General features: G+C 36.0%; 1 protein-coding gene across 1 annotated transcript; it reads left to right on the forward strand.

The window, feature by feature from the left end:
* Window positions 1–9,158: 9,158 nt before the first annotated feature.
* On the forward strand, window positions 9,159–10,865 carry LOC112010576 (anthocyanidin 3-O-glucosyltransferase 2). Its single transcript, XM_024042924.2, is given in 4 exon segments — window positions 9,159–9,588; window positions 9,591–9,860; window positions 9,863–9,957; window positions 9,960–10,865. Coding segments are annotated over 4 exon segments (1,422 nt in total). The 5' UTR covers window positions 9,159–9,287; the 3' UTR covers window positions 10,716–10,865.
* Window positions 10,866–19,292: the final 8,427 nt, after the last annotated feature.

A 19,292-nucleotide genomic window follows, 5' to 3' on the forward strand; every position in this document is an offset into this window, starting at 1 on the left:
ATCTTCTATACCCTGTGATCACCACCAACGATCCTAAATACTCTTTTGAAATTACTTCAACTTAACCTCTGTTGAGAAGGCGTGGTCACGTAAGTACATTCAAATACTCGCAGACTCCTTTTTGGTCTCATCAAAGACTTTCATATGGGTGGGTCTACTCCTCGAAAATTATCTCATCTTGCTGAAAGCTCCACCACCTTCAACTACTTCACTTAAAAAGTCAAGTGCAAAAATCTGTTTTCGAAACTCATTCCCACACCACACTCCAGAACTGTGTGCGTGAACGAGTCTTAAGGGGGCATTTGTAGAGAGGGAAAATTCTCGACCTATCACAAGCTAACACATCATGCTACGAAGTCCACAAGATACAACCAATTACAAAGTGCCACGTATTGTTGCTACCACGTATTGTTGCTAGGTTTTGCTATTACTACTCAGAAACCAACATGAATTTGTCAAGTGTCATGCAAAAACCAATTACGCATCAGCGCATGTAAGCGATGACATAAACAATTCACATGTGTGAGCAATGACATAATCAGCCTCACACGTATAGGCGATGACATAAGCGGACCAATCAGACTTCGCCACATGTCGCTCATCCACCCCCAAAGTCATATAAATAGAAGCCTTCCTAAGACATTTAGGAGGACACCAAGCCATCTGAAGCACTCAGAAGTCCAGAAGCTCTGTCGAAACCAAGCCTTAAAGCCTCCAAGAACTTCAAGGACTTCAACTTCGAATACAAAGAACATTCGAAGAGAAATCATCTAAATCATCTTCCTAGATCCTAAAGTTTGCTGGAATCAAGCTCAAAAGCCTTCAGAAACATCAACAAATCACAAATTAGTGAAACTCTACGGATTCAAACCCCTAAGGCCCCGATGAACTTCCACCACAAACCTTCAAAGATGAAAAACGCACAAAGAACACGAAGAACACAAGAAGAACACGAAGAATGTGAAGAACAAAGGATTTCTAACAAGCTCATAGCTAGAGATTCATTGTAATTCCGTGTCAACAATCTTCGATCCATCCCTCAACCAAATTGAAGGATATTTTGTGTTCAAGTCGAAATCACGTTACCACAAATCCCATCAATAAGTCTTGCAAGGAGATCAAATCAAAGGATCACTCTTTTGTAATTTCAGAGAATTGTACCACACAATCATCAATACAAATTTGCATTTGTGAAACTATTTTTGATTTATTTCAAACTAGAAATTTAGTCGTCTACAGTTCTGCCACTTATCTTTTTTTTTTTCTTCTAATATATATAGATAGCGGAGCAGAAGTTCAAACCACATAAATAGGACCACCATAAAAAAGACGTCATTACTATTTGGATATCACATAAACCCCAATTCCGCCACTAACTAGGACAAACCACGAAGACAATTTGCAATACAATACAGACATTGGATTGATTCTCTTTAATTTTATTATAACAAAACTATGGACGTAACAAATTTAATAAGAAATTTCAAAATTTTTGAGGTGATCAATTATGATTAGTACAGTATTATTTTTATTTTAAGATAAACAGTGACATCATTTTTATTGTACTTTTATAACCTATCATCTTATTATTCTTCTCCCAACAATAAATAAATAAAATCTTAACCGTTGTTATGCCTTTAGGTTTTACTGATTTTATTAACAGATATGCTGACAAGAATTTCGCCCTTATTGAAGCCCCGAAGAGACTAGAAATATATAAATTCCATAGCCACGGCCAGCAAAGCCATGACATCACGTCTGTATGAGACATTATATAACCAATACCACAGGCACCAACTGAATATCAATTGCACCTAGTATATGAATTGTTTTATACATTTTTATATATAGTAAAAGGAGACAATTGAATCACAATATCTTTTTCTTTGTTTGGAATCTTGTAAAAAATAAGCACTTTGTTAAATAAATAAAAAATGCATTTGGGGTTTGAGAATATGTTGGTGGCTCTATCACTTCTTGTGGCGTTTTGGCACCTGTTCGAATTGTTGGAAAACATAGTTTTACATCTTATACAAATCAAGTAGCGGAATCAACACAATAATTTACTTCATTCATAAGAGATGATACAATCTTGAATTCTAGAATTAATAAAGAATAGAAAGCATACCTTTATGTAGTGAAATACAAAAACAAGAACTATATAGTTCAATTTTAATCCAAATTCCACATGGTGGTCTTTCAATAATTTTTTACGTACATTCTCTTTCTTTTTGGAAAAGTTTGTTCTTGAGATGATATAAAGAAAATTGTTTTCTTTTCTTAGTCATATATACTTTTTAATTGCTTATGTAGTTATTTTATTTAATACTTTTTTATTAAATAAATAACTGATAATCTAATTGGCTTAGCCTTTTGAGCTAGTCCAATTAGGCTTTAGTGTGAGTCTTGGGATGGAACCACAAGGATAAATAAGGCTCTAACTCTAACGGACTTCGGGCTTCCATCAATTCTTGACTAACCCAAAGTTACTATTAATTATATAACAAATAGTACTATGGAAATATAGTTACATTTTATGTCTTATTAATAAATTATATCTCAAGACTCTAATGTAATATCATTTGATCCCTCCATGAAACATCTATATTGAATAAAGTCATAATAAACCGTCACTTTGTAAATCATTCTTTTATTCGTTGAGTCCTCTGTTTAATCTTTTAGTTATTCATATATTTAATACTAATTTCATTATATATAAACTTTAGTAACTTTTTACTAAAGTGGCTGATATAGAATAAACAGTTCTCATTAAACTTATCTCAAGGGGATATTTTGTATCTCTATAGTAAGAGATTATGAATTCCATCTTGAGAATATGTGTTCCACCAACACTACGTGTAATTACCCAACATACTGAAGTTTTGACCTGTGAGAGACCTCAACAAAAAGCGTCCCTCAAAAAAGAGATTTGGGTTCCTTTTAAGGCACCTCTCTTTTTGGGTAAGTGATATGGAGTCACCACTTATTTTTCTTTATACAAAAAAATAAGAAAAAATAATAATTACAAAATACATGATTGAATAGTTCCATTCATTGATTTAATAAAAATTACATATCTTGAAAATCTTGAAAATTACATAGCTTTGGGTCCTAGTTACAATCTACCAAATAATTACATGGCCTATTGTCCTCGTTACATTCTACCCAAAATAAATAAAGACAATGCTAGATCTACTAAACCAAAAACCTAAATCCGAGGGCTAGGTTACAAAATAGGAAGGTGCTAGGCACCCATTCTACCCAGACAAAGTCTGGTCTTCTAGACTCTTATGACCAATGTACTTTCTTATGCATGTCAAGAATGATATGTTGAACATGTGAGACAAAACTTAAATTACACAAATTTATTTATGAATGAAATCTCTTTTTTTGTTTAAAAAAATTGATTTTAGTTTGTCAAAATATAGATCTGTTTTGTGGGATGTAAAAAAAGAAGGGTTTTTGATGATAAAAATTCAGATTTGTTTTTTTATATTTAAAAGAATGATTTTTTGATGACAAAAATTCAGATCTCTTTTGCTATATATTAAAAAAAAAAAAAAGATTTTTTAAGAAGAGAATTCCACTCATAAACACAAACACAGTAATACATAATCTCTTTCTTTATTTCATCAATTTGCATGTATTAAGAAAATCATATTTTCATCTTAAGAAAGATGTAAATCAGTTTTGGTTTGAGAAAAATTTAGATCTGCATCTCATAAAGATGCAGATCTCTTTTTGTTTGAGAAAACTCAGATCTAAATTTAAGAAAGATGTAGATCTATTTTTATGTTGAGAAAAACTCAGATCTACATTTTATCAAGATGCAGATCTATTTTTGTACTGAGAAAAATTCAGATCTACATCTTATAAAGATGCAGATTTGTTTTTTGTATTGAGAAAAATTCAGATCTACATCTTATAAAGATGCAGATCTATTTTATTTAAAGAAAAATAATTGTTCACATGCAAATTTATTGACATTCAAGAAAAAGATTATAACAATCACATAAAAAACAATCATTCTTTAACAAAACAACAATTAACAATTCATGTTATGGATATTTGAAAAAAAGAAAGAGATATAACATGAATTATCACATCACAAGAAAAAAATGGTGAAGGAAACAACCCCTTGCATGAGCACACTTTGTTCTTGAGAGGATGTTTTAGGGTTCAAAGAAATTTGTTCAATTCTCTTTGAAACCTAAAAATCCTAATTTAAGTAGTAACACTCAAAGAAGAGATCAAAAATATGGGTGGTTTAAGAGTAAAAAATGCATGCCTCTCAGAGCGTAAAAAAAAAAGGTGCTGAATTATCAGGTTCAGTCTCTATTTATAGAGGCTAGAAGACTTGAAAAAATAGGTATAGATGATTAGGGTTTGAATCCGAACGAATCCTTCTACGAAAAGATTGAAAAGGGTATGCATAATCATCACCTGAAGGTCGTTGGGCCAAAGCCGACATCAGGGAAATTTAGCCCTTTTAGGGTGCCATTTGGCACTCCAAAAGTGCCAAGTTGGCCCTATGGCTCTGAATGCACTTTCGTGTTTGGGTGCCATTTGGACTTCTCTTTTAGGGTTTTTTAGCCAGTCCTTGTACCTAGATGCGTTTTCGTCCTCCGCCTATGATTTTTCATTTCTTTTTTGGATAATTCAGGATATTTAAGAACAATTATCTTGTAGATAAATACCCCAAAATAAATCTTGATAAAGTTCAAATTATCCATCATTTTATTGTTATCCAATCATCCCTTTTATTCTCATGCATGCATCCCTATTTTAAACACTAATTATCAACCAATCACAAAATTATTTAATTAATTTTAATTGTTTAACCAATCATAATTAATTTAAATTGATCATGTGTGGTCGAATCTACCTAGACACAATGTATGTTGACCGTGCAAACTTGATCATGCGATATCTTTCGATCTAATAGTCTGATTTGATAACTGGAAACACCACTGCGACCATTAGAATCTCAAGATCATTTTTATGATATGCAATGAATGATTAATGCATGTAATGCAAAGACAAAATGATGCATGTAATGCAAGTATGATTTTTGGGGTACATGGATTGGTCATTCAAGTTATTCTCCTTGATTAAATTATGGGTGCAAAATTGGGTGTCTACATGACTGTTAGATTAGATCACACTCCAGATATATCAAAGCAGTCTATATTTCATAATTGGCTTCACAATTCTCTCATAATTGAGATTCTATGAAAATAGAAGATGTGAGATTTATTATTCAAGTGACAATTGCTAAATGAATAATTAATCTTATAGCAATCCTGTTCAGTGTGTCTTACACACTTAAAACATGTCAACACATAAACTAGAAGTCTCTACTTCCATAATTAAGACAAACCATCGTAGTTGACATGTTATAAACTTATAGTCTTCACAAATAAAACGTTCAATTTCATCACCGAGTACAAATTACATTTTCTAGTTTACAAAGAACTTGTAATTTATATTTAATGTAATTACATCACATAAATCACATAAAATGCATCTCAAAAACTATATGATAATGTCCAATTAGTTCATACAAATAATCTCATATAAGTAAACAATTGATTTATTTATAATATGCCAATAAATTAGGTTTTAGGACACAAAATAATGTTATATATTTCATTTTGTTCCGGTCGAAACGCTTGGAATATCTCATGCTGGCGTGTGTGTGTCTATATTTCATCAATAATAGTCTAAAAATTGAATTGCCTTTGGAGGCTACAATGCATTTAAATAGTAAAAAGAAACGCTAAGGCGGCTAGGAAACCTTAAGGCAGCTACGAAAGTATATAAAACCATAATTTGACTAAACAGCATTAAAAGCACCTAAAAAAAAGGAAATAAATCACATATATCTAAAATAACAAAAAATTACATAAAATAGTAAAATTAAATATAAAATCGTGTCTTGTATTAGACCCTTCCACTTGAAACAAACTCGTCCTTGAGTTGATGGTCAAAATCTGAAATTTTCCACTCCAAATAAACAAATACTTTGAATGCTTTAATAACTTGAATTCTTCATGAAGTGTAGCATAAAATTTCTTCTCATCTACCTTCAATTTATTTGTGACATCAATTAACAAAGGGTTGACAATTAAATAAAAAATTTTCTACTCCAAGAAAATCAACATATTGTGTAGTCATCTTTAACAAATCAACCAGAGCCTGGGGGTTGTGGATGATGGACTCGTCATCATATTTAACCTCAATTGGATCTTCCAAAATATCCTTAATAATTATCATCTCTTGATTTCTGTCACTATCCACAATCAACTCAACTTTCTTTTCTTTGACATCTTATCAACTTTTGACAAGTGGTATCTTCAATCTTCAATTCAATAACTTGTTACAAGTCTTGATCTTTTTTAACTACTTCAACTTTTTCTATAGAAATTGGTTGCTTCTTGTCAACTTTTAAACCCTTTCCTTTACTTGACACATGGATTTGGCTGTGATAATTTTGGTTTTGTGGTTGACCTTTCATGTTTTGAACATATTGCTTTTCATATGAATATACAAATTTATAATTAACACTTGTATAATATAGTATATCATAATAGTCATTAGGAAATCACAAATAAATTAATACTTTTTTCATTCTTTGTAAAGAGTGAATTGGATACTTACCTCGTTGCTTTCAATCAATTTGAATATCTTCCCACATTCCTCTACTTCGCCGTCTAATTTATTAGATGCAAGCTACACATTTTCTTCATCACAAATCTTTCAAAAATTAAAATACTATTCCAAATCAAGATGCCAATCAATAACATCCAACTTACACATATCTCCATCCAAAAATGGAATTTTCTTGTAGGTAGGAGTGCGTCTTTGAATATATTAATCATTTTTGTTTTGAGATGATTTCCTACCAAGAAGAGTAGCAATCTTTTGCATTTCGCCTATAATTTTCTGACTCTTTTCAAGAAATTTTTTATTCTCATTACAAGCATCTTTACAAAACTCGAGGAACTTAGCCCTTGTAAGGACTGCGTTGTTGACGTCGTTAGTGTGGTGGTCACCGTCTCGTCGATTAGCCATCAAATCAAGATAAATCAAGGCTCTAATACCAACTGACGTTGCGGAAGCCTGAAGAAAGAACACACGGTGCTCTTTTGATGGACAAAAACTAAACTATTAGCTTCTGGGTAGTAAACCTCAAATCCACGAAGAGTTCCTTGAATTAAAGGAGTTAATATTGTACCGAAAATCATTTCGGTTTGATTAGGAGAACGATATATTTTGGTACTTGTTAATACCGGTGTACCATTTTAAGTTTATCGCTAAGTATCAAATATATATATTAGTTGTATATCCATTGGTCAAAGCCTAAATGATTTGTTTACAATATTTAAAATTATCGGCTCATATCTTATTTAATAATTTAACCTCTAGCTAAAATGTTAATTCATTATACTAATTATATAAAATATATAATATTCTCAGGAATATACATATTATATATATATAGACAAAATTTAAGTAAAGTACCTTAGGTGCTGTTTCTTAGGTTTACTTCTTAAGATTCAACCATGTGACTACTTAATTAAAAAAATACACTTTCATCCCATTAAAAAAAATTTACATAACAGAATTTTAAAAGAGAAACTTAAGAAACAGCAATTAAATACTATACCCAAATCTTATCTTATGTATATATATGTATATGTATATATACTTAAAGAACAGCAACTAAATACTATACTAAAATCTTGTCTCATGTGTATATATATATATATATATAATAATAATAATAATAATACTAAAATAGGGTACAAATAAATTCTCATGGTCATTGTAGTGCTATGGTGTGTGGGCAATGCACACAAAACGAATAAGTATTAAATAGTCATAATATTATATTAAAAAAAAAAGGTTGAGTTTGAATATTAAATGATGTTGACGTTCTTCTCAAAAAAAAAAAAAATGTTGACGCGGGTTGTTAGTGACTTGTCACTATGTGCCCTTGTCGCCACCACATTGCCTGTAGCGATCTATTTGGCCGACTTCTCTTCAGCTTCTGTTGCTGCTGCTTTTTCTTCTTTGCCTGCTCAAGCCATACGTTTCTTCATCTTCTTCGGCCTTTTATGTTTCTTTTTATTTTAATTTTAACTTTTTGTTGTTTTGTGTGCTTGACAAGTAATGACAAGTCATCAACAACCCACGTCATCATCTTTTTTTTTTTTTTAGAAGAACGTCAACATCATTTAATATTCAAACTTTACCTCATTTAAATATTAAATTGTATCCTATGCAATTTGACTTTTCCAACGAGTTAAAAATGTTACTGTACATTTAGTATGCCGTAATAACTCTTGTAACGAAATAGTTATTTATGTGTAATATCAATTCGATCATTTGGCTGCATCTTTATTACATGAATTAATTATTATATTGGAATAATTATTCTTTAAATTGAAGAATAGCTATTCCTCTTTAAAATGGATGTAATAACTATTCCTTAAGGTATATAATAGGTTTTAAAATTAATATATTTTCAAAAATGTAAAATTTCCTTATACATTTTCTTTTACAAGTTTTCTATATGTAGCAACCAAACTAATGAATAATAATAATTATTCCATTACAATGTCTTCTATTCCCAGTAATAAAGATTATTATTCCTAATGTAATCTACATTCAGTGTACCAAACGTACATTTAATGTTCCTCCTCGTCTCTTCATTAAATTATCCTTATTTTAAAAATAATAATAATAATTAATGCCTGCCTCTGAGGTCCAGAAGAGACTATAAATATATATATCCCATTGCCAAGGCCAGCAAAGCAATGACCTCACTTCTCTCTCCGTCCAAAATATCATTAAATTATCCTTATTTAAAAAATAATAATAATAATAATTAATGTCTGTTTCTGAGGTCCAAAAGTGACTAAGAGAGTGTTTGGTAGAGTAGTTTGAAAATTGTTGTTTGTAGTTTTTTGAAATATGTGTGAGTGAAAAAGTTTGTGAAAATATATGTAATATATTGTTAAAATGTAAAAATATGAATTTGATATCACCCAAACAGGCCCTATAAATATATATATCCCATTGCCAAGGCCAGCAAAGCCATGACCTCACTTCTCTCTCTATACAAGATATGAAACATTATATAACTAATACTAAAAGCTACAACTGAATATCAATTACACATTGTATTTCTATTGTTTTGCACATTTTCATACACATCTACGACAATAGAAAGAAAGGCCAGAGAGAAGAAGTTTTGATAAAAATATCTGGTGAAGCAGACAATGGAGTTGATGTTCGTTCCAACCCCGAGTATTAGTCACCTCATACCAATGGTGGAGCTTGCAAAGCTATTTACAGAACGAGACGACAGGCTCATGATAAAGATCTTCATAATGAAGCAACCATCTGACTCAAAGGTTAGTGCCTACATTGAATCACTTAATTCCTCCTCCATCAGCAATCGTATCAAATTCATTGACCTCCCTACTGAAGACGAACCCACCACTTCTTTCAATTTCTTTTCATTTATAGAAAGCCAAAAACCCCTACTCAAAGATGTTCTTTCCAAGCTTACTCTTGTCGAGCGAGCTCTGATACATCTCGAGTAGCTGCATTTGTCTTGGACATGTTCTGTACACCGATGATAGATGTAGCTAATGAATTTGGTATCCCTACATACATATACTTCACCTCGAGTGCTAATGCTCTTGGTTTCACTTTTTATAATCAAACCCTTCATGATGAACACAACCAAGACATTTTGGCTTACAAAGACTCGGACACTGAGCTGGTTGTGCCAAGTTTTGTCAACAAAGTCCCAGCTAAGGTCTTGCCTTCTGGACTTATAGATAACCCCTTTTTTTTGTTAACCTAGCAAGACGGTTCAAAGAAACAAAGGGTATTATTATAAATACATTCATGGAACTTGAACCCTTCGCAATAAATCCTTTTTTAATGCCAAAACACCACTAGTTTACCCTGTGGGACCTATAATGAACCTGAAGGGCGAAACCCATGAGACCCAAAAGCCCCAAAATGGTTTTGATGTCATGAAGTGGCTCGATGATCAGCCTCTATCATCAGTGGTGTTCTTATGCTTCGGTAGCATGGGAAGTTTTGAAAAAGACCAAGTTAAAGAGATAGCATATGCATTAGAGCATAGTGGCTGTCGTTTCCTATGGTCCTTACGCAAGCCACCACCAAGTGGTGGGATTGCAAGTCCAAGTGATTACACAAACCTTGAGGAAATTCTGCCACAAGGGTTCATCAATCGAACACAAGGTATTGGTAAGGTTATTGGTTGGGCTCCACAAGTGGCGATCTTGGCCCACTCAGCAATCGGAGGATTTGTGTCGCATTGTGGGTGGAATTCTACGTTGGAGAGCCTTTGGTTTGGTGTGCCTATTGCCGCTTGGCCAATTTATGCTGAACAACAACTTAATGCTTTTGAGATGGTGAAAGAGTTGAGATTAGCTGCTGAGGTTAAAATGGATTACAGTAAAAGTAAGCAAATTATTGTAACGGCTATGGAGATAGAGAGAGGAATAAGGGAAGTAATGGACCCCAATAGTGAGATAAGGAAGAACGTGAAGGAAATTAAAGAAAAAGGTAGGAAAGCTTTGATGGATGGTGGATCTTCGCACTCTTCATTGGATCGTTTGATTGTTGATTTGATGGGCAACATAGCTCATCGAGATCAATTTTCATGAAACAAAGAAGAAGAATATCTCTTTATCTTTGTGACAATGCAATGTTTATTAAGAATAAAAGAGCCTTTCCATATGATTTGTATACTATTTTTGTAAGAATTCTTCTTTTTTATTTATTTATAAATATAGTCTATTTATCAATTTTATTAAGGACAATTGCTAGAAAGTCAATTGCGGCCTTAGAAAAAAGAATCCATCTACTTTCGGCTGAAACCCAGCCATGCCTAGTGTTGACCTCTTTAGTCTTGACATTAATACTTAACAATTTGTAAATGAATGGAAATATCGAATAACTTAAACATATGCTAAAATATCAAGAAAAATAAGAAAAAAAATTATATGTAAAATAAATAGCTTACAACCGATGCTTATACATATGATGCATTTACAAATAAACATAACTAAATGGGTATTAAAATTTTACTAAGTTTATATATAATGTTTGTACATTTGAAAATATAAAGTAGCTACATATAAAATAAATATAAGTTTATTTGAAACAAATGTAAAAAAAAAAAAAATTAAAAATAAATAAATTTGTTTATATGATTAGTTATTAAAATTCTCAATTTTAGTTTGTCCAACCATTATTTGTATAATAATAATAATACTATATAAGAAAAAATATATTCATAACAAATAATATTAGTTTTCTATTATTTGTAGTGTATGTGATTTAATGGTCTAGATGGGAATGAAACCTAAGTTTTTTTTTTTTTATAGAAGAAAATGAGTCCTTAGTTGAAGCCTAAGTCCAATATAAATATAAATTTTATTTTTGTTATTTATTTAATTTTCTCCAAACCTTTCTTTTTCCTTGTCAAAGTCAAACCAAACCATTCCTTTTCTTTTTATTTTATTTTTGACTCTTTGGGTTTTGCGCTATTAACTCACTTGGCCCAAAAATTAAAAAAATTCTATGAACATGTGGCACAAAATTATACTCTAATTGAAAATCTAATTTAATTTTCACTCAGTTTTGACTTTAAATATATACTAACTTGTAACTTGTTTTCACGCATAGAAACATTAAACAACGGTGATAAAAAGGACTGAAAATCAATAAAAATTAAACTGTTGAAGTTGCAAAATTCCTAAAGTGACAAAAATCCATCTGTATTCCAAATAAGAGAATCAAAACTAAATGGGAAATTTGTAGAGAGAGAGAGAGAGAGAGAGAGAGAGAGAGAGATGAACCTTCGTGACAATGAAAAAAAAAAAGATAAAGAAGGAAACAAACAAACAAATCTAGAGATAAGAATTGAACATAAAGAACTATTTACTTAGAGAGAGAAGGAAGGGACCTAAGGTAGAGAATGGTGGCGTAGTGAAGACAACGAGCTTCTCTAAAACCTTTAGGTAATAACAAAGCTACTTGCTTTGTTTTTTTTCTCTAAAACTTCATAAACAATTTCATGGTTTCCATTTAAGAGACAGAATTCAAAGATTTTAGCTTTTTTGACCATCCAATTTCTACATTGCAGCATTTATATAATTTTTTATATAAACTCTTCGGGTTCATAGAATTTGTATAGTTTTTTTGTTATATAAACTCTTCTAGTTTTACACTATAACTTATTTGGCACAAAAATTAAAAATTTTACATAAGACACGTGGCGCAAAATTAAAAATCCAATTGAAATCTATTTAGGTTTTAAACCCTTGTTATCACCAAATTAACCAACTTTTAACCACGTAATTAATTAATCAATTAATTATGATCTTGATTAAAATAATTAAAATATCAAACAAGCACAAATCACATGAACACCAAGAATGATGACCTAGGAACACTTTTGAAATTGTGGTTTCAAAGTAAAAAAACCTAAGAATGATTTAACCTAAAAAATCCTCAAGGCAACATTTCACGAATAGAAATGAGGACTTTACAATGGACTTAACCCCAAATCTACTGCTACCTCATGTAGTACTTACTGATGTGACCACACATAGCTCAAAATTCATGGACTCTTCTACTGTGAAACAATTGCACACAAACTCTTCAACTTGTCACTTTGCAATCTCCACTCAAAGATTTAGATCAGCAACTCTGGTTGCCTAGATGTAGTGACTTTGCTTTTATAATTTGATATGTTGTTTGCACAAGGTCCAATTGTAGCTCCAAAAGGGAATGGAAAATTTCCAAATCTATGTACAGTACAATGCCCTCTTGAACATATAAAAATGTGCTTTAGTTTTTGCATTTAGCAAACAAGGTCCAATTGTAACTCCAAAAGTGAATGGAAAATTTCTAGATCTATGTACAGAATAATGCCCTCTTTAATATATAAATATGTGCTCTAGTTTTTGTATTTCAATAAACTTAAGTTCCATCAAAACCTTAGATCAAACTGTTGAGAAGAAAAATCATATATATAATCTACAAAAGAAAGGAGGGAAAAAAATAAAAAAATCCAAAAACCCACGCACGGGAAACTCGAGAAACGGATTCAGCACGACTAGGCAATCGTAGAACGACATGCGTCATGAAAGGACCCGCAACGTCTTTCACAATAAATGTAAGGAATATGGAAGTTAAAGTGATTTGATCTTTCATATTCCCACTATGTCCATAAGTGTGATGGAAGAAATAGAAGGGCAACTGAAGAGGAGAAAAATTATCATCGTCCATTGTATAGACGAATATAATGAACATTAAATGAGATCCTCATAAATGACAGGAGTGACAGTTAACATGCCAAACATGCAAAAGCTTAACTGACGAACCAATGGGCAAAAGATCATTAAAGTTTGTAACACCCCAACATTCATTACCAACAGATCCAAAATCATAAAGATTAGCAATTACTCTCATCCTGAGGAGCAAAGACCTATAAAAAGGCACAAAGAATAATAACCCTAAAGAGGAGAAATTTGAGATGACGGATCATCTATGAACGGACATGAGGTGGACAGATCAAATGGCCACGTGTCATCCAACATGTCTTTATGTGGTCTCCAAGAAACCCTAAGTAGAAAATACTTGCAACACATGGTTAGCCCAAGTTTGTAGAGTCCCAACGCAAATAGAATTCTAACACAAGGAGAATTCCGGGATATGTAGGCATTAATGAAGATCTTCCTTATAAGGAAAAGACTTGTTACGCAAGTAGGGGAGTTCGATTGTGCACTACTATAAAAACCCATAAGCCCTCAGAAAACATGTATGCATAATTCACCCCAGCTTTGACACTCTAGAGTTGTAAAAAGGTTTTCTGACTTAACATTCAGAGGGTTTTTGGCCAGTACCACACCGGTACTCTCCTTAGGTTTTCTCTTTTTGATTTCTCAGGGATTGATTCGAGTGTGCAAGGATTGTGTAGCTCACTAGCGATTCTCTCGACATCATCAGTTGGCGCTGTCTATGGGAAATCTTTACAGCGACTTGTAAGCCATACAAATGCTCCCCAGACAAAGAGTTGCATGGTACTTACTCGCTTGATGGCAACCACCAACAACGTCCAAGGAGACGAGCCGTAACCCACTGCCTTGGAAAGGCAGGTCCAAACCCTTACAGCAGCAGTGGAACGTCTCACTAGACAAAATCAAAACCTAGAAAAACAGTTGCGTCAGAAGAACGCGGGACACAACACCTAGGAGGAGGACCAAGAAGGTACTAATGCTGAACGAAGAGACCAAGAGGGGCCAGAAGGGAGTAATGTCCAAAGCAGGCTAGAAATGCAGGACATGAGCTACCCATTAATCACTGATACAGCTCCACCCCACATTATGGCGGGGATGCAGATGATGAGAGAATAGATGGATTTTATGATGAACGCTCTCAAGGGACGAGTGTCGAGTAACCTCGATGACTTGGTCCACCGAACGGATTCACCATTCACGGCACCCGTTACTTCCTTCCCCCTTCCACCAAAGTTTCATATGCCGCAGGTGGAAAACTATGACGGGAACAAGGATCCGCTGGATCACTTGGAATCTTTCAAGACCCTGATGCATCTTCAGGGGGTACTGGATAAGATAATGTGCAGAGCTTTCCCCACCACACTGAAAGGCCCCACAAGGGTTTGGTTTAGCAGGGTGACGCCCAACTCAATCAACACTTTCAAGGAGTTAAGCGCCCAGTTTGCCTCACATTTCATCGATGGACACAGGTACAAGAAGTCCACCGCATGCCTGATGAGCATCAAACAATGAGAGGACAAGACGTTGAGGTCTTACATAACCCGCTTTAACAAAGAGGCTCTTTCGATTGACGAAGTGAACGATAAGATACTCGTGGCTGCCTTCATAAACAGACTGAAAAAGGGTAAGTTCCTGTTTTCCTTATACAAGAACGACTCCAAAACTATGTCGAATATGCTGCACAAGGCAACGAAGTACATGAATACAGAAGATGCGTTGCTGGACCGAGAAGAGAGGCCCAAGAAGAGGGAAATATAGGAAGATACACAACAAGACAGAGGACCAAAAAGGCAAGGACTGGAGAACAATGGGCGGACAGGCGCTCAAAACCCCTCGTAGGGAAATTTATGAATTTCACCCTACTGAATGCTCCAATTGACCAAGTCTCGATGCAGATCAAGGATGAAGGACCCTTAACCTTTCCCAGTAAGCTAAAGGGAGAACCTAATAAGAGGCCTAGGGATAAGTATTACCAGTTCCACCACGATCACGGCCACGACACATCTGACTGTTACGACCTGAAGCAACAGATAGAAGCTCTTATACGACAAGAAAAATTGCAGAGATTTGTCAGCAAGGAGAGGATGAACTAGCCGCAAGAGTAGGCCCACCGCGGGAGAATGAGCACCCCAGGCCACCCATAGGAGACATAAGAATGATAATAAGGGGCACGACGACTACTGGGTCATCCAAAAAGGCCAGGAAAACTTACCTACGGATGGTTCAGAATGTTTAGGTAAAGCACTCCATACCAAAAATGCCGCAGATGGACAATCCCGTCGTTGGGTTCTCAGAAGAAGACACCCAACGTCTTCACCACCCACACGACGATGCACTCGTAGTCAGTGTACGGGTAGGAGACTACAATATGCATCGAATTTTTGTTGATAACGGCAGCTCGGCTGACATCCTCTACTACCTGGCATTCCAACAAATGAGGATTGATAGAGAATGATTAATTCTGACAGACGCTTTGCTTGTTGGATTCGGAGGAACACGAGTATTCCCCCTTGGTGTAGTCACATTATTTGTGATAGCAGGAGACTACCCCTAACAGATCACTAAGGATGTAACCTTCCTTGTTGTCGATTGCTCGTCCACTTAGAATGCTATCATAGGGTGGCCTACCCTCAACTCATGGAAGGCGGTAATCTCGACCTACCACTTGATGATCAAACTCCCCATAGATTACAGAGTGGGGAGCTACGCGAAAATCAAGTAGCTGTGCGCGAATGCTACATAGTGATGATGGAGATCGATGACCACCTCCAAGAACATCGGACGATAACAGAACCCGTAGAGGAGCTCGAAGAGACACCCCTCGATGACTTCAGAAACGACCGAACAACGGGGATCGGTACCATCGCCAGCCCGATGGTTCGCCAAGCGCTAACAACCTTCCTCAGGGATAACTGGGACATATTTTCTTGGAACCATAAGGATATTTCAGGGATAGATCCCTTTGTTATGATACATAAGCTGAATGTGTCACCCACCTTCACACCCGTCCGATAGAAGCAGAGAGTATTCGTCCCCAAGTGGGATCGAGTTATAGTAGAGGAAGTCTGTAAGCTACAAGAAGCAAACTTTATTCGGGAAATCTACTATCCCAACAGGCTGGCAAATGTGGTAATGGTCAAAAAAGCCAGCAGCAAGTGGAGGATGTGCGTAGACTTCACCAACCTAAATAAAGCATGTCCAAAAGATAGTTACACCCTTCCACGGGTTGACTCCACAGCACAACACCAGTTGCTGAGCTTCATGGATGCCTTTTCAGGCTACAACCAGATTAGAATGGACGAAGCCGATCAGGAGAAAACTTCGTTCGTCACTAACCAGGGCCTCTTCTACTACAGAGTAATGCCCTTCGGCCTCAAAAATGTAGGCGCAACGTATCAGAGGCTTATGAACAAGATGTTCATAAACAGAAAATTAGGAGAAATGTTCAAGTGTATGTTGACGACATGCTGATGAAAAGTCGAAGGGAGGAAGATCACTTAACAGACCTCAAGGGAACATTTGACACCCTTCACTCTTACAACATGAAACTCAACCCAGGCAAGTGTGCTTTCAGAGTGATGGCAGGAAAGTTACTAAGGTTCATGGTCTCTCAAAGGGGTATCAAAGCCAACCTAGACAAGATCCAGGCCTTAATCGAGATGGCACCTCCAAAGAATGTGAAAGAAGTCCAGAGCCTTAATGGCAAGATAACGGCGCTAAACAGATTCGTATCAAGGGCTATGGACAAGTTCCTACCATTCTTCCGCACACTAAAGAAGTCTTTTGAATGGATAACTGAGTGTCAATAGGCATTCGAGAACCTGAAGGCCTACCTCTCATCCCCTTCATTGCTTAGCCCTTCCCAGCCCAGGGAAGAGCTATTCCTCTACCTAGCAGTATCCTCAGCTGCCGTCAGCGTAGCATTAGTCAGGGAAGAAAAAATGATGCAAAAGCCCATGTACTACACAAGTCATGCGCTGCGCTCCAAGGCGCAGAAGAGAGATACCTACCAATGGAGAAGCTTGCCTTTGCTTTAGTTACTGCAGCCCATAAACTCAAGCCTTACTTCTAAGCTCACACAGTAATCGTCCTAACGGACAAACCCCTAAAGAGAGCAATGAGTAATCCAAAAGCTGCATGGCAAGTTGCATTATGGGCAATCGAATTGAGTGAATTCAACATACAATATCGCCCACATACTTCCATCAAGGGACAGGTGGTCGTTGACTTCATTGCAAAGTTCACCAACGTAAAAGGACAGGGGGCAAAAGAGATCCCATTATGGAGCATCCATAATGACCGGTCCTCCAATAAGCAAGCAGGTGGAGTTGGCGTGATACTCCATAGCCCGGAAGGAGATAAGAATGAATGCATGATTCGTCTGGATTTCCCTATAACAAACAATGAAGTGGAGTATGAAGCCTTAGTCGCAGGACTCGACTTTGCCATAGCTGCTAGAGCTGAAAATTTGGTCCTCTACTGCGACTCCAAAGTAGTGGTAAGTCAAGTTAATAGAGAATACGACTGTAGGAGTGAACGAATGAAAAATTATCTGGAGCAGGTGAAGGACCGAGTCAACAATCTCTAAACCAAGTTCATTCAAATACCAAGAGAGGAGAACGAACACACCGACCAACTCGCCCAAGCAGCGTTGGTAGGACATATGGTCATCCCTAGCTCAGTATTATCTTTCATTCAAGTTTCACCACTAATAGACTACGTCAGTATACAGGAGGTTGGATCCGAGAACTGTTGGACAACACTAATAGTGTCCTACCTGAAGGAGGGAATGCTACCAGGAGAGAAGTAGGCTGCTAGGAAATTAAAGGTCCAAGCTGCCCGCTTCATCTTGATCAAAGACGTTCTCTACAAAAGGGGATTCCCCCGACCTTACCTAAGGTGTCTCGGCCCCGACAAAGCAGATTATGTTATGAGAAAAGTTCACAAGGGGATTTGCGGGAACCACTCGGGATCACACTCGTTGGTACAAAAGCTAATCAGGGCTCGATACTAATGGCCAACCATGCAAAAGGATGCCCATGCATATGTGAAGTCTTGCGACAAATGTTAGAGATTTGGCAACCTCATCAGGTAACCAACAGAGGAACTTACCCCTGTGACGACCCTGTGACCATTCGCTTAATGGTGGCTAGATATCATGGGTCCATTCCCAACAGTAGTAAGGCAGCTGAAGTTTCTAGTGGTCGACATTGACTACTTCACCAAATGGGTGTAAGCAGAAGCCTTAGCCACCATTACGAAGAAAAACATATGAGGGTTCGTATGAAGGAACATCATATGCAGGTATGACATACCCAGAATACTCATTTCAGATAATGGGAAGCAGTTTGACAACAACGCATTTAGAGACTTTTGCTCAGAACTGGGCATCAAGAACACCCACCCACCCCCAGGCCAACGGGCAAGTTGAGGTGACGAACCGATCGTTTCTTAAAATCATCAAGACTCGGCTCGAGGGGGCAAAGGGTATATGGCCCGAGGAATTGCCAAGTGTTTTGTGGGCGTACAGGACAATAGTGCAGACACCTACAGGAGAAACCCTGTTTCGACTGGCATATGGGAGTGAGGCAGTCATCCTGACAGAAGTAGGACTTACAAGCTACAGGGTTGGGAACCACAACAAAAGCAAGCACGATGAAACCATGCACCTACAGCTTAACCTAGTGGACGAATTAAGGGCAACGACTGAGCAAAGATTAGCACGGTATCAGAATCTCATGGCCAAGCACTACAACACCAAGGTCAGACACTGGGACGTCCAAGTAGGAGATCCCATCTTAAGAAAGGTAATGGGTGCTACAAAAGATGCCTCCCAGGGAAAGCTCGGACCGAACTAGGAAGGACTATACAGAGTGGCATCATAGCATAGGAAAGGAACCTACTACCTAGAGACACTAGACGGGCAGAAGTTGC

Source organism: Quercus suber, unplaced genomic scaffold (assembly GCF_002906115.3).
Source record: "Quercus suber isolate HL8 unplaced genomic scaffold, Cork oak 2.0 scaffold_767, whole genome shotgun sequence".
Taxonomy (NCBI): Eukaryota; Viridiplantae; Streptophyta; class Magnoliopsida; order Fagales; family Fagaceae; genus Quercus; species Quercus suber.